The sequence below is a fragment of the Haliotis cracherodii genome, unplaced genomic scaffold, assembly GCF_022045235.1.
Source record: "Haliotis cracherodii isolate W230 unplaced genomic scaffold, xgHalCrac1.p SCAF_1, whole genome shotgun sequence".
Classification (NCBI taxonomy): domain Eukaryota; kingdom Metazoa; phylum Mollusca; class Gastropoda; order Lepetellida; family Haliotidae; genus Haliotis; species Haliotis cracherodii.
In genome coordinates, this window is record NW_027266264.1 from 61525854 (window position 1) to 61542886 (window position 17033).

Here is a 17033-nt window from a genome sequence, read left to right on the forward strand (position 1 = left end):
GTAAGTTATAAAAGCCTACACAAACAACTAGTTCAGTCAGATCAACAATGACACAATTCACTGAAAACGAATACAGTAGGACAGATTTATCCAGGTCGAGTTAGAATGTGTTCAATGAGGTCACACACAAAAGAACAAATTTAGTAAGGTCTACAATACAACATGTTCATTGTGGTAATATATGTTTGGTCAGATAACCGGTTTGGTTTAGTTTGGACCCCAAAAAACAGGTTCAGTGAACATGGTCAGATCTTTAATAATACAGGTTCAGTCATGTCAACACAAAAACAGGTTCTCCAGATCAAAATAAGAAACCGGGTTTAGACAGGACAAACACAAAAAATAGGTTCATGTCAGACATTAAACAGGTTCAGTCAGGCCACCAATAAAACAGATCCAGCCGGGTCATGAATAAAACAGGTTCTGTCAGTTCAACAATAAAACAGGTTGTAATCTGTACCAATAGTGCCTGAGTCCTATCATAACATCAAGTAATACAAAGCCTTCCACTATCACGGCCGTCTGGAGGGCACTTGTAGCCTGAGGTCATGAGCATGTATGTACATAATACTATTACTTGTTGATAAGAAACTTGATATCTAACAGAAACATTATTAACACTATCATGATGAAGTTGATCCTCAGGCTGGGGTACATTACCATGATTGCTAGGGGTGTTTATCACCAGAGGTAACAGTCATTACGATTTCGGTGGATTGAGTCATTCCAATATCGTGAACCATATACTGCCAATCCGATTATATTTACAATTTTCTTGAGAAACATCCTAGTCATCATGGTCATTTACACTAGTTATTGACCTTGTTAAAAGACATTGTCACATACAAACCAGTTAAGTAAACAATAAATAATTTGTTTTAGCTTGTGATTTTAAATGTTTGTTTTTTAGGAGATTGGATGATGACATGCAATGGATGATTCACGTTTATTGACACCTTATAGTTAGTCATGCATAAGGTGATTTCCCAGATATTCCTATTGCCTCCCCTTGGTGTGGGGGTGGTGAGTCATCTCTGTATGAGTGATGGCAATCAAGAGTGAACTAACAACAGTATTATGGAAGGGGGTTCTTCCGGGGACCTGCAGCATGAGGACGACTTACAGAGTTCTTCATCATGCTGTTGTCACAGCTTCCTCTGACTTTACCACTAGTACAAAACATGTCTAGTATGATCTGTTTTGCTCTAGTTAGCCAGTAATCCAGATAAAAACAAATATTCATTGTGAGAAATGTCCTTTTTAAACACATTCCACTTTTAAAGTCTGAACTAGGCTGAGGGCTATCTGCACTAGGCTGAGGGCTATCACTGGCTTATTCAATGCTGCTTTGTGGGACAGGGACTCGTAACTTGGGTACCCAGTTCGGGTGGGTCCTGAGAAGGACCCGGGTACCAACAGGACTACCCGGACCCGTGGTTAGTCAAGTGATATAGTGTTTAATGACAAAAAGTCACCATTACACAGTGGTTATACTACAAGTCGCTAATGTTCCCATTTGATTCAAACGATGCACACGTTCCTTTTGATTTGTATATGTTTGAGTAAAGATAAAGCTTTAGTCAATTCAGTGTACGTGTGATCTGATTGTTTGATACATCATTACATGTATCTAAATTTTTTTTGCCAGGGCTGCAGTTAAACAATTCCCAATCAGACATTTTGTTCCAGCTCTTGAGATCTACAGTGACTACCAGGGTAGGGTCGAGTAATAGCAGGTTGGGTACCTGGGGAGTAAATCTGGACTCATCCCAGCCCTACTGCTGTGTTTTATATATTCAAAGTAAGTCTCTTGGATGTCAAGTGATGAGAAATCTGTAGATCCTGAAAATCAATTTGAAAAGTCCCAGGTTGAAAAGGTAAAAATGATACAAGAGATTGACTTGGAACCATCGAAGGTTTGACTGCAAGGGTGAATTAAGGGTGAAAGCCAAATGATGACATCAGAGTAGGTTTTCTTTGAATCACTGGGTGGGGTGTAATAATTTTGTGCACACAGACGTTGTTCAGCCACTGAAGCCAGCGTGTTGTCATGAGTTGTCAATGTGGCATGCCACATCTGTTGTCGGAGTACATTGGGGATCAATAGTGGACAGCAAACCTTCTGCCTCATAGCAATGTGGTATTGTATCTCAAACAATGACTTTCCCACCACGCTGGCTCCTACATTTTTGTAGACATAGCAGACAGAATACTATTTACAAAGTCCATTATCTTAACATAGATACATGATTTGTAGATTTAACCAACAGTTTGATAAACATATTCATTTGTATTTTATTCTAGTATGATTGGTTTTAGTCTAGTTCGCTCAGTTATATTTAAGACCAAAACCATCAGAAATATGCTTTATGAGAAATCCCCTTTTTTCCAACACATTTTGCTATTAACACATGCATGATTAAGACATGGACACCGGTCAATTAGTCCTGGAAATGGAGAAGGACTACATGTTTTCTCCCCAAATCTAGCTGTGTTACTTTAACCACAAGTCTGAACCAAGCTGAATATGACTATGACCACTCTTGGATGGTCTTGATCTCAAAGTAGAGATAATTAATGGATAACAACTTCTTCATTTACTGTAATGGCGATGTTTTGGAATAGATCCTTATACTGTTGTATAAGGATCTATACTGAAACATCACCTTCAGTCAACTTCTAAGTAATGCATATCAAACAATTGGTCTTGATGTATCATTCATTTTGGTTCAAGTTCAATTTTTTATCATTTGAGTGGCAAATAATACAAATTTAAAAACATTCTTACCTAAGAAAAGACTTAAAATGATGGATAATACCTCTTGCCTGTATCTGATATGCTTTTATTAGACATTAATTTTCCGATTGCAATAACCCATGAATTTAAAGGATCATATATTCCTTAAGCTGCCATATCCCCATCTTCCTGAGGCAAGTGAGTTAACTGACTATAAAAGTCTAGTTTCCACCCTTGCCGAACTAGGCTGGTATTATGGAGTTACATTTTGGCTGGACTAACTAGTCTATGCATAGTCCAATCGAAATCCGGTTCGTAAAGTGTCATGCAGATTTCGGTCGACCATGTTCACCGCTAACGCGTTGTCAACAGATATTTTCTAAATCTTTTCATGCTTTTAATCAAGGTGCTCACGTGATTTGATGCACTTCGCGATGTTAGACTGGTTTTATCACAATATAGATCTTGATTATCAATCAGATCGTCTTGACTGGGCGCCATCGTTTTGTTTGAAGCAAATGCAAGTGATACGAGAGGTTGAATCTGATTGGTCAATAGGAGAGGCATAGAAAGGACATAACTCGTAATAGCCACTGGTGGCGCTAGGATAGAGCCCAGTAATTCCAGCCTAGTTTGGCAAGGGTGGAAACTTGACTTTTAAAGTCAGTAAACTCTCTTGCCTCGGGAAGATGCCATATCCCCATCTCTTCATATTAATGACTGTCAAGCTGAAATATTTCTGAGGCATTTAGTGTTCCCGCTGGCTTTTGAAACTGCTTGTCCTGGTGTCTTGCAACTCTAAAAATTACCAGTCCCCTCTAATTTTTGTCAATCCCAACTTTCAACAAATATGAAAATTACCTGGTTTTAATTCCTTCAACATCATGTTCAATGCAATGACTTCCTTTTTGCAGTAACTTAGTTAGATCTACAGGTCATTCACACAAAGTCCAGTCATAAATTTCTCCTTTTTAAAAATATTTTTACTCTAAGTCACTAAAAATACATATTTAACCTGGAAGCAAGGCAAAATGTTATTTCCTTGCACTAAAGTTGACAAGGGGAGACCCTGATGGTGACAGACAAGCTGACTACATTAGAAAAATATACTTATATGAATATTGCCAATGTTTTGTGAAACAAGAAAGATTTATAAGGTACTCTATTTGCGGGTCCACAGGGACTGTCTGTCACACGAAATATCGGTCAAAGCCTAATTTTACCGGTAAAAAACTGGTAATTACCGGTAAACAGGAACACTAGGCATTGTTATCCCTAGAATTATAATGGAAGGTGTTTATGCTATATACAGGGGAACAGTTATGGCGCAGGTGACAATTTTTACACCTTGATCAATAATGTTTTCTATAGATGATAGGGCAGTGGGGTAGCCTAGTAGTTAGGGGTACAATGTGTGAAGCCCATTTCTGGCGTCCCCCGCCATGATATTGCTTGAATGTTACTAAGAGCAATCTAAAACCATACTCACTCACTCTATAAATTTCAAGTTAAGTTAATATATTTTATGCAGTCCGCGACTTTAGATATATAACACTAAAATGTACCAGAAACGATGCTAAGTGTCAAAGTTTTTAGCTAGTAGACTCAAAAGGTTTTGGCACAGACTGTTTATGTCCAACAATTGTGACAGTTGTTAGTTTTCACTTGTAACCATGGTAACTTGGGCTTGAGGATGTGGCACATCATCCCACTAGTGGTAGGACAGTAGGGACAATTAATCCATGACTTGTGGCAGATGATGTTTATAGGATACTGTTAACATGGTTTATCAATAGGATTAATCAAGATTTGATTAATAGTAAGTAACAGCTGAACAATCTTTAATAAATGGACATGAAATAAATGAATAAACGTTCTAGAGTTAATAACTTTTGTTCAAATAATATTTTTGTATTTCGCAGTAATTATTTAATTAAGTAGTTGAAGTGTTCTGGTCCGCCAGTAAGCTATCCAGCTCAGAAGATCCGAATGAGCTAACGTATTGGACGTAATAAGCGCCCTGCTCTAATAAGCGCCTACGGTGACATTAGCAAATACATTGGCTAGTGAACCATCCCAGTTAGCACCCCTTCCGATTGATCAATGTACACAAAACTTATTTATTCGCGTATAATATGCACTGATGTGTTATATGCACCCTTAATTATTGGCAATTAAATTCTGGAATAATATATCTGTCGTACATAAACATTTCAGCATTAACCACAAAATTTATCTTTCAACTTTTTTTCACCAAAATAATATTCAAATATTTCTAATTTGTGTCCAACTGACCCTTATTTTTCTACACAGCAATGATCTTTGAACACAGTGAATACCTCAAGGCTTTATGCACCATACCACATCAATTATCCCTGGGTTGTATGTAATGTATCATGTTTTCCTGGTCTTGACTGTGGATACTTCAAGATTATGTGCACATCCTATTATGTTTTACAGCACTATTCATGTAAAATCATGACACAGTCATCAGAGATCTGTGAGATGTACCTATTCATTATATGCATCTATATTTCATCTTGAATATATTTATAGGACAAGAGTGCAACCTTATTTTGTCTGGTGCAACTGGGTTTTCAAGTCAATATGCACCTGGTGCAAGTTAAGCGAAGTACTTTATATCGAGCCCTGTGTAATTTTCTCCTTGCCTTCATGCTACAGAACATGTGTCAATTGGAATGTCCACTGCTCAAAGTAAGTTAAAGACCACCCGACTCTCTCATATTACTATAGTTAAACTGTCATGGCATGACATATTAAACATAGTAATATGAAAGATGTATGTGTTTTTCAACTTGTTTAGTGGTCAGCAAGTGTTTTGGTTCTACTTTAGTGTATGTTCGTTTCTATGATTAGTAAACCAAGATAAAGTGTGTCTGAGACTGAAAGTGTGACAAACTGTATGTTGTATGTTGTTGTCGTGTTTCAGTTCCTGTGAAGAACCTATCAGGAACATTTTGACTGTACTGGTAAATTTGTTGTCATGTTGTTTCAGTTCCTGTGAAGAACCTATCAGGAACATTTTGACTGTACTGGTAAATTTGTTGTCATGTTGTTTCAGTTCCTGTGAAGAACCTATCAGGAACATTTTGACTGTACTTGTAAACAGCTTGGGAAGACAGCAGATCATTGCGACACTTCAGAGCAACAACATTGACGCCAACAAGTTCATGTGAGTCCTCAGTGCCCTGTGTCAGTTAACCAGCATTGTATCTAACAGGAACAATAGTACTTCCATCGCAGTGGGGTTCTGGGATGCCGGGGACAGAATAGTAAGGACAATAGTAGTTACAGGCCCGTTAAGATCTGTGGTAGAAAAGATCTTCTGCCACCCATGCTTGCTGTAAAAGGTGAATATGCTTGTCGTAAGATGCGACTAACGGGATCAGATGGCCAGGCTCTCTGACTCGGTTGATGCATCATGTCCCAATTGCGTGGATCAATACTCATGATGTCAATCACTCGATTGTCTGGTCCAGACTCGATTATTTACAGACAGTCATATAGCTGGAATATTGCTGAGTGTGGCGTTAAACAACAAACCAACACACAAACAAAATAGTGGTTACATTGTCACAGGGATTCCTGGTGAGAATAGGGCCCCATGCAGCACCACATATTTGTCACAAGAGCAAAAGTTACATCGTCAAATGAGTCTCTGAAGTTCACAGGGATTCCTGGGTCAGAATAGTTGTCACTACCCCACAACTAAAAGCTGACCACTGAGGATTCGGTGGTTACAATCAATAACAAGATGTGTCTTGATGTTTGTGTGGGGTGTTGCCCAGAGGACTTGGATGGCTTCTGATGCCGTCAACCACTGGTCTGCCTGTCCTATATTTGATTATTTACAGGCTGCTGTGATATTGCTAGAAAACTGCTGTCTGAAGTATTAAACACCACTCATTCCCCCTATCTTACTTTGCAGTGTTTTTGTGTATGAACTATTCAACAATAATTAGAGAATTTAATATCCTCATCAAATACATGTTGTAGCTGATTTCAATGTTATACTACTTGTGTTTAGTTTTCTTGCATCACTTGGGTTTTACATGCCACTTGAAGCTGACATGCAGTGATATAACTAAATTACTGTTCAAAGTGGTGGCTTGCTGTAAGAGGCGACTATGCTTGTCGTATGAGCCAACTAACGGGATGGCATGGTCAGACCTGCTGACTTGGTTGATGCATGTCATCATATTCCAATTGCATAGATTGATGCTCATGATATCAGTCACTGGATTGTCTATTAGAGACGCAATTATTTACAGACCTCCGTCATATAGCAAGAATATTGCTGAGTGCAGCGTTAAGCAACAAAAAAATAAATCAAAGCACTGTGAATTTGTTTATGTGAAGTTGAATACAAGTGAGTTTTATGTAATGTTCTGGAATATGTAGGAACCTTACATGATAGATAATCAATCCTGCAGGCCAATCTGAAGTTTCTTACATCTGTAATCTTATTACTTGCTTACGTTACGTCTCTTGGGCATGCCAGAAATCCCGATTCAATCCTGACTTTCGTCTCACATCAAGCTGACACGCTGTGATATAACTGGAATACAGCAGTGTTAAACCCAACTCACTCACTCATGCTTACCTTTCCAGCCCTGCTGAAGGTGTCCAGCAGCCCGGAGTCAACCCAAATCTGCAGCCACTCAATCCTGCAGGCCAACCAAAGACTGGTGATCAACAGCCTGTAAACAACCAGGGGCAGCCTGCAGGAGTGAACCAACAGAATCTTGGAGACCAACAACCACCCAAGAATCCTGCTGATCCACAACAGCTACAGAACTCTGGCCAACAACCACCCCAGAATCCTGCTGATCCACAACAGCTACAGAATGCTGGCCAACAACCACCCCAGAATCCTGCCGATCCACAGCAGCAACAGACCACTGGCCAACAACCACCCCAGAATCCTGCTGATCCACAACAGCTACAGAATGCTGGCCAACAACCACCCCAGAATGCTGCCGATCCACAACAGCTACAGAACGCTGGCCAACAACCACCCCAGAATCCTGCCGATCAACCTCAGCAGGGGCTCAATGTTGTTCCGCAGCCCAATGTGAATCAAGAGGAAAATCCAGGTCAGCAGAATGTAGTTGGGGTAGAAGGGAAGGGTGGTATCTCAGAGCATGAAGCAGGTGTGTCTGCAGGTGTAAATAGTAGTGCCATGCATGAACAGGGTAATAGGGAGGTGCCAAGTAGTGAAGGAAAGGCTGATAGTATAGCAGTTGGGAAGGAGTCAAATGTAACCACCACCACCACCATCACAACAACCAGTGGAGAGCCAGAGAGCAAAGAAACCAGGAAGACTGAAGAAACGAAAAGTGGAGGTCTTTTGAAAGGGCTGTTGGCAAATGCCAGGGGGCTAGAAACAGATGTCAAAGGTTCAGCAGGGAAAGTAGACAGGACTGAAACTACCAAAGCTGGAGAAGCCCCGACAACAAATGGAACATCCAAAGAAGGGCCAGTGGCAGACAGCAGAGAACCTGCAGCAGATGTCACAGGGTCTGCTGAGGAACTCAAGGACACTGAAACAACCAAGTCTGGCACAAATGGTACTTCCAAAATAGTAGCAGACGGCGAAAAACCTGCAGCTGACGACAAAGAAACTGGAGATAAAGACAAGAAAACAAGACATAATTTTAAAGAAGGTCAAGGCCCAGTAGAGAACTTTAAAGGCAAAGAAGGCTTCGAAGTTCTTGATGATTTTGGAAAAGAGCTGAAGAGACTCGATAAGTCGAAGCATGGTAAGCTAGATGGGACTCTAACAGATATTATCATTGCCCCCGTGAGGTTACCTCTTGTTCAAGTTAGTTAATAGTGACCAGGATAGGATGGATTATGATCACTAATGTAGTATACATGTCACATTCATTGAGTACACTGATTACAGATGAGTTACAATCAGATAATGACATTTAGCATCATCGCTCAAAGATCATGGAACTGAAAACATCCTGCATCATGTAAGTAACATTAAACAGATATCGTTGGCAGTTTTGAACAAGTTCATGATAAATCCACATCCTATCCTGGTGTTGTGAAACGTTTGGCACCTCCCTTTTGCAGTTAACTGACTGTGATTCTGCTTGTAGTGTCACAAGCTGTTTCTCAGCTTCTTTTAGAGCATTTCTGATGCATGCTATTTTCTTATGCTTTTGAGCATTGTTGAGTAAGAATGTTGCAGGTGAGTATATTTTATCGTCAAAATGGGGATTATTTGTATCCATAATGAAAAGGTATATGTCGTTATTGTGACGTGGTCAACATGTTTGATCAACAAATTGCAATATGTTATAGGATTTAAGATAGGGAAGGATAACTGCATTTTGATAGCTAGGTACAGTGCCAGGGTGCCATTGTACAAAGCGATCTTAGTGCCAAGGTGATTGTAACTCCCATACCTTGACATAGACTTACGACAGTCGTAGCGCTGAGGTTGTTTTTTACCACTGCACCCTGGACTTCTTCTTCCAACGGTTCATTATCCACCCTTATTAGTGTCTAGGTCCTTTGACCCTTGAGTCTTTTTCATGTTTATCATCCACCCTTATTAATGTCTAGGTCCTTTGACCCTTGAGTCTCTATCATGTTTATCATCCACCCTTATTATTGTCTAGGTCCTTTGACCCTTGAGTCTTTTTCATGTTTATCATCCACCCTTATTAGTGTCTAGGTCCTTTGACCCTTGAGTTTTTTTCATGTTTATCATCCACCCTTATTAGTGTCTAGGTCCTTTGACTCTTGCGTCTTTATCATGTTTATCATCCACCCTTATTAGTGTCTAGGTCCTTTGACCCTTGAGTATTTATCATGTTTATTATCCACCATTATTAATGTCTAGGTCCTTTAACCTTTAGTCTTTATCATGTTTATCATCCACCCTTATTAGTGTCTATGTCCTTTGACTCTTGCGTCTTTTTCATGTTTATCATCCACCCTTATTAGTGTGTAGGTCCTTTGACCCTTGAGTATTTATCATGTTTATTATCCACCATTATTAATGTCTAGGTCCTTTAACCTTTAGTCTTTATCATGTTTATCATCCACCCTTATTAGTGTCTATGTCCTTTGACCCTTGAGTCTTTATCATGTTTATCATCCACCCTTATTAATGTCTAGGTCCTTTGACCCTTGAGTCTTTATCATGTTTATTATCCACCATTATTAGTGTCTATGTCCTTTGACCCTTGAGTCTTTATCATGTTTATCATCCACCCTTATTAATGTCTAGGTCCTTTGACTCTTGAGTCTTTATCATGTTTATCATCCACTCTTATTAATGTTTAGGTCCTGTACCCTTGAGTCTTTATCATGTTTATCATCCACCCTTATTAATGTCTGAGTCCTTTACCCTTGAGTCTTTATCATGTTTATCATCCACCCTTATTAATGTCTAGGTCCTTTGACTCTTGAGTCTTTATCATGTTTATCATCCACTCTTATTAATGTTTAGATCCTTTACCCTTGAGTCTTTATCATGTTTATCATCCACCCTTGTTAATGTCTGAGTCCTTTACCCTTGAGTCTTTATCATGTTTATCATCCACCCTTATTAGTGTCGAGGTCCTTTGACTCTTGAGTCTTTATCATGTTTATCATCCACCCTTATTAATGTTTAGGTCCTTTACCCTTGAGTCTTTATCATGTTTATCATCCACCCTTATTATTGTCTAGGTCCTTTGACCCTTGAGTCTTTATCATGTTTATCATCCACCCTTATTAATGTCTGAGTCCTTTACCCTTGAGTCTTTATCATGTTTATCATCCACCCTTATTAATGTCTGAGTCCTTTACCCTTGAGTCTCTATCATGTTTATCATCCACCCTTATTAATGTCTATGTCCTTTACCCATGAGATTTTATCTTGTTTTTCATCTACCCACGTTGATGACTATGTCCTTGGTCCTTATGAATTGATCATATTTCCTTATAAATGTCTGTTATTGACCCTCCTGACTTAATCATCCACTATGAAAGACTATCATCTCATCCTGAATGGAAGTCAGGATGGGTATTAAGTCTACTCCTCGGCCCTGCTCATCTACGCACACAACAAATGCCCCTCAGGCAACGTTTCATGTTGCACATCCAACATGTACCATTCTAGTTGCTTGTTTGGTACCTTTATCTCTTTATACAAGTATTATAAGGATCACTAACTTTCTGATAGGCCAAGTACCAGTAACCTTTTAAGTTAGGAAACTTGTGACCTCATTAAAAAAGAAAATTGTTATCAGGTTATGGTCAACTGAATATCATTACATAAATTCACCAGTGATCTAGGATTATTACTGTGTGAAATTACCCGTGGAGATCCGTGTTAGAATAGGCCTTCAGCAACCCATGCTTGCTGTAAAAGGCAACTATGCTTGTCGTAAGAGGCAATTAACGAGATTGTGTGGTCAGGCATGCTGACTTGGTTGATGCATGTCTTCTTATCCAAATTGCGTGGATCAATGCTCATGACTTCAATCACTGGATTGTCTGGTCCAGACTCGATTATTTACAGACCGCCATCATATAGCTGGAATATTGTTGAGTGTGGCTTTAAACAACAAACAACCATCCAAACAAAAGTGTGTGATGTGTTCCTGCTTGTATGACAATATTTTCTGTTCAAGTTTCAGGTAAGATGGTTGGTTCAGTTGTTGCAGCCAGGTTTTTACTCTGTTGTAATGCTTATTGATGTTCAGCATCTGTTTATTGCATTATGGGAATTCAAGGGGTTTTTCTCGAAACAAATGACCTTATCCCATTATAAAATTATATATTTATTGGAAATAATCTCTGTTATATATCTTAAGTACGAACCTGTCTGAGACCTTCATACTATGGAACCCTGTTTAAGATCTGGGGTTGAATTGGTCTTCAGCAACCCATGCTTGCAGTAAGAGGCGACTAACAGGATCAGGTGGTCAAGCCTGCTGACTTGGGTGATACATGTCATCGTATCCCATGCATTGATTGATGCTCATGATGTGAATCATGGTCCAGACTCAATTATTTACAGACCGCCGTGACATAGCTGGACTATTGCTGAGTGCCACTTTAAACAACAAAAACACAAACAAACAAACAAACAAAATCATCGTCAGGATAAGGAGATCCTAGGCATGTGTAGGAAGGACAATTCTCCAATTTACCTGATTCTATGCCTCTAGGCAGCATCTGACAACCCCTCATGGGTGGCCATGCCAGGTGAAGTCTATGCTAACTTCAACTGCTCATTCTAAATGTAGGCAGCATGCTTTCTTGAACCCATCTTCCTGAATCAAAGGTGTTAAGTGATTGTAAAAGGTCAGTTTCCACCCTTGCCGAACTATGCTGGAATTTCTGGGCTTGGTTGAAGTGGCACCAGTGGCTGTTACAAGTTACGTCCATTCTATATCCCTCCTATTGACCAATCAGATTCCACCTCTCATATCACTTGCTTTTGCTTCTAACAAAATGGCCACGTCCAGTCTGATCGAAGCCCTGAAGATCTCGGTTAGAATAGGTCTTCAACAACCCATTCTTGCCGTAAAGGCGACTAACGGGATCGGGTGGTCAGGCTCGCTGACTTGGTTGATGCATGTCATCGATCCCAATTGTGTGGATCGATGCACATGATATCAATCACTCAATTGTCTGGTCCAGACTTGATTATTTACAGACCGCCAACATATAGCTGGAATATTGCTGAGTGCGGCGTAAAACAACAAACCAACCAATCAAACCAACGATAGTGAAGAACTATTTTGTAATAAAATGGGTCTTACCTCGCAAAGTGCATCAAATAACATGAGCACCTTGATTAAAAACATGAAAAAAATTGGAAAATATCTGTCACCGCCCCTTTGACGGAACACATGCTCTGCAAATACTGCAATTGAACCGGATGTCGATTTCGTTTCGTGATTTTGAGTATGCATAGACTCAGTAGTCCAGCCAAAACATCATTCCATGATTGCAGCCTAGTTCGGCAAGAGTGGAAACTAGACTTTTATAGTTAGACATCCCCCTGACCCCGGGGAAGATGTCTTGAACCAGACGTCTGCTTTCAACTGCAATTCAGCTTCATTTTCCAGTGATCATCATCAGTTATAATCAATAGTCAATCAGTTCCCTGTGCTAAAGTAGCGATGAAATAATGTGCTGGATTATATTTTATACTGAAAGTCAACCTTATCTTATTTTATGTGTAAGGCCATATATAAACATTCTCAACAACTAGTCACGACTTTCATTTAACATGTTTAAGATTAAGATTATCAACATGTTTTTTTTTATGTTGTTGTTTGTTTTATATGATTAATGGCCAATTATTTGGAACCATTAATTTATCATGGTTATGACAACAATAACTGATCCTGAGAATTATTATGTTCTTGTTCAAAATCTATGTGCTTATTTTGTACACCTGTTTTTTTAATGCACTTATTTTGATGCTTCAGTGTGTACATAGTATATTGATTGGGGTATGCAATCTTACTAAAATCAGGTTTTGGTTCTCGTTACAGCTAAGCTAAGGTCTGAGGACATCCCATTTCGGGTTTTGTCTGTGACCTTTTATCTGACCAATCAGAGCATCGCTTTTCAGATTGGAATGTCTTCAGTCTCTGTTTAGCTATAGTGAGAACTAAAATAGGATTTTAATGAGGTTTTTTTCTTTCTTTTTCTTAACATAGCCTATCACATAGATATAGTGCTACAATTAGGCACTGATACTGCTATCAACTAAAGAAATCCAAAGACTTTACAAATCATTTTGTTATTTATGAAAATTATGTGACTCTGTTAGGTTGTATTTTGGTACTACTGTTGTTTATCTGAACTGAAGGTTGTGATCCCGAGTCATGTTCTGATGAAAGTCGGTCATTGTCCAGGGGTTTAGATTACCATTATAACACAGGTGGCCTGGTCTAAGACGATGCAATTCGCTATTTGTCTCACCTGCATCACTTTGGGCTTTCCTGCCATGTTAAGCTGACACTGTGATACAACAAAATACTGTTCATTTACTGACTCTATCACTAATCCAGATAAACTACATCTTCCTGAGACAAGAGTGTCCACTAGCCTTTTTATCAAAGTTTTGCCACATCAAGCTCAACTTTCCTTTGCTAAATATGATTGGACTATCGCACATAGGTTGATGTAGGCTAGTGGACACGCTTGCCTCAGGAAGATGGATAAGCTAAAGAGCCCCACGATTATGATATCCTCTGTATCAAACATATGGAGTTGACTTTATTGTACTGTGGTAGTAATTTGTTCTTCAAATTATAGTAACTGACACCTAGCCTTAATGTTTTAACGTTGTTGGAATCAGTGTTGATACTGTGTTTCATCAGATATTGTTGTAGATGATAATGTTTTCTAAGGCATGATAGAACGACCTTGCTATAAGTTGACGTAATGATGAAAGTAAGATTGTAATTGTGACAAATGTTATATGTGGAATAACACTTTCTTAGTAAAGTACAGATTCTCATACTTTTTGGGGTTGAGTCCTATCTGGGATTTGAACCCACACTGCCAGAGTGAGGCACCTAATCGCTCAGCCACCGGGGCTTCCCCAAGAATGAAAGTCTGACAACTGGTAGTCTAGATCACATACTTTGTGTACCCCTCTGGTTACAAGATTGTAATTGACAAGTTAGTGTAACCTTGAAAACTGATGAACGTGAATCAGTGATGGTGTGTTTCTGAAATGATCTCTGTTTGTGTTCCAGGTGACAAAGATGCTGCTAATCAGGTAAGACATGATTATATTCCAGACTGTTATAAATGGAGTTGCTCAACATGCTAATGTGGCAGTTCCTCATGCTGTTGATCAGACAGGACATGATTCTGTTACAAATGGAGTTGCTTATTGTTCAGGGTTTTGATTGACTTCAAAAGGTCTTGAATATTTAGGTCTGTCTTGAAAGTGCTTCAACTTTGACCTTGAAGAGGTTTTGAAAATTGATATTGTGCCCTGAGTAGACAGAAGTTTTTTTTATCTAAATATATTTTTTTTAATTCAAAAACTCAAATTCATTACGAACCCAGGCTTATGCATACCTGTTGATAAATAAATACCTTGCTCATTTCAACCTACCCAATCAACCTGGTATCGCCCAGGAAGCTCACTTGAACCCTGCTGACCCATTGCATGATGGGAGAGGCCAGGCAATTCCATTGCTCGCTGGTGATGGTGACAACATAGCCTTTGATAATGAAGAGGTAGATGACAAGGTGGCTCAAGGTCTTGATAGCCTAGAGGAGGTATTGTTACCATGGTTACTGTAGCCTTGTCTGCATATTGGGCTTTAACCTTGCTTTGCTGTAATGGAGGCAATCCATCTAATACACAGATCATAATGGACTAGTGGTTTATCTTGGTTATGAGAAACTGTTGGGTAGCCTGATGGTTAAAGCGTTCGCTCGTCACGCCAAAGGCGATTCCCCACATCACACTCACTCACTCACTCATGGTATGTAACATTGGGGGTCCAGATCAGCTGCATGTTTGCATAAAATATGTAAGATATATCACCATTACCCAGTTAATTGAGTTGAATTTTAAAAAAAACACCCTGTGTATTCCTGTATTGCAATGTATACTGTATTGCTTTGCACATCTTTATTTACATCGAGTCCAGCATCACACGTACATTAACTCTGCTGCAGGGAATAATGCATAAAAGAGGCACCATCTCCTGCTTGTTGTTAATTAGACAACAATATCACTGTTATGCAAATTAGAGTTCACCTGAAACAGCATTTCAATTAGAATTATTTTTAAAAATGTCTACTCGTTGGTGTAGAACCCAGTAGGCTGGACCTAAGGGTATAAAATATGTTTTATACCCAAAGAAAACTATCAATATCCAATGTGAGAGTTAACATGTGAATAAATACTCAGTGCCGAAAAACAATTATCTGGAGCCCAGAGGGATGTCATGTAATGCAAAGACTATTATCTGAAGCCCTGAGGGATGTCATGTAATTCGAAGACTATTATCAGGAGCCCTGAGGGATGTCATGTAATGCCTTCTGCATGATACAATGCAAATGGCAATACTAGAAAGATATCATGATACTCTATTCGAGTGAATTCTCAATGTGCCAGGAAGAGACCGCTGCTGTCAACCAATTGTCATTTCCCTCACATGACTGGTTAATTTAGGCTTGTTCAAGTATTGTTGGGTAATCACATTTGCATTATGTTTTGTAATTGACGGTGATTGCAAAACTTGGTAAATATTACTCTTTGAAAATCAGTTCAGCATTAAGATTTGAATCGCTACATAAGTAGGAATATTGTGTAATGTATCATCAGGTTTAAATTCACAATGCATTGATATACAACTCAAAAGAAGTTAAGGAACACTGATTCTTTCATAGTACTATAGTTAATTTGTCTTTGAATAACAGATTTACTGTAGTAATATGAAAGCATTGTGTGGTCCTTAACTTCTTTTGAGTAGTATACATCAGTGAACCATGACACCCTATAACTAGATATTTGGAGAAAGGCAACAAGTCCTCCCAGACTTAAGGCTGGGTCTAATGATGAAGAGCTCTTCCTGCATCATCACTGATCATGGAGGCTTTTTGGCCAAAATAGGAATTTGTGAGTTAAATGTGGTCACCTGTTCCTGATCACATGAAGAGGGAGGAGGGTAGAAGCTATACCCTGGATTTCACAATTGTGTGTTTGTTTCCAGTCTGTCGGTCTCATACAACATGGTGTAAATAGATGTGCAGAATTAAACTGGCGGGCACAAGAAAGTATATGTCAATGTTTCATAATGGCTGAAAATGAAAAATGCAAGAAATGGTTATTCATGGTGATGTATTTGATCAAAGTTGTGTTTTGAACCTTAAGTTTGCAGTGATTGTTTTCAGCCTAGTAACATTTTGATAATGTTTGTAATTTTGGGTCAAATTCAGTTTTTAAGTGCGTATGTGCGTAAAATGCGCATCAGAAATGCGGAAATACGCAGTAAAATAAAATCCAAGCGTATCAAATACACAACCAACATTACAGATAAGCTACAAAAAAAGCCAAACTCACTCACAAATGAACTTTATCAAGAAATAATAACACCAATAACAAATAATATTGGTTTGCAATACTGGTGTTATTTCAGAAATGTGGACAAAATTTCCATTTATGATAAAATACATTCCCTTAAATTTAAATGATACATTCTTGAACAAAAGACTCAAAGCAAGAAAAGGTAATTTTTTGTAAGATGGTAGCAAAAGATATCTATCTGACACATTG

The 17033-nt window shown here is 38.8% G+C and overlaps 1 protein-coding gene across 1 annotated transcript in view; it reads left to right on the top strand.

Moving 5' to 3' along the window:
- LOC139477461 (pinin-like) overlaps positions 1 to 17033 on the top strand; it is a 36534-nt gene that overhangs the window by 5229 nt on the left and 14272 nt on the right. The window contains exons 4-7 of the mRNA XM_071260259.1: positions 5820 to 5930; positions 7370 to 8520; positions 14491 to 14513; positions 14882 to 15025. Coding sequence (XP_071116360.1) covers positions 5820 to 5930; positions 7370 to 8520; positions 14491 to 14513; positions 14882 to 15025 — 1429 coding nt within the window. The remainder of the gene's footprint in view (positions 1 to 5819; positions 5931 to 7369; positions 8521 to 14490; positions 14514 to 14881; positions 15026 to 17033) is intronic.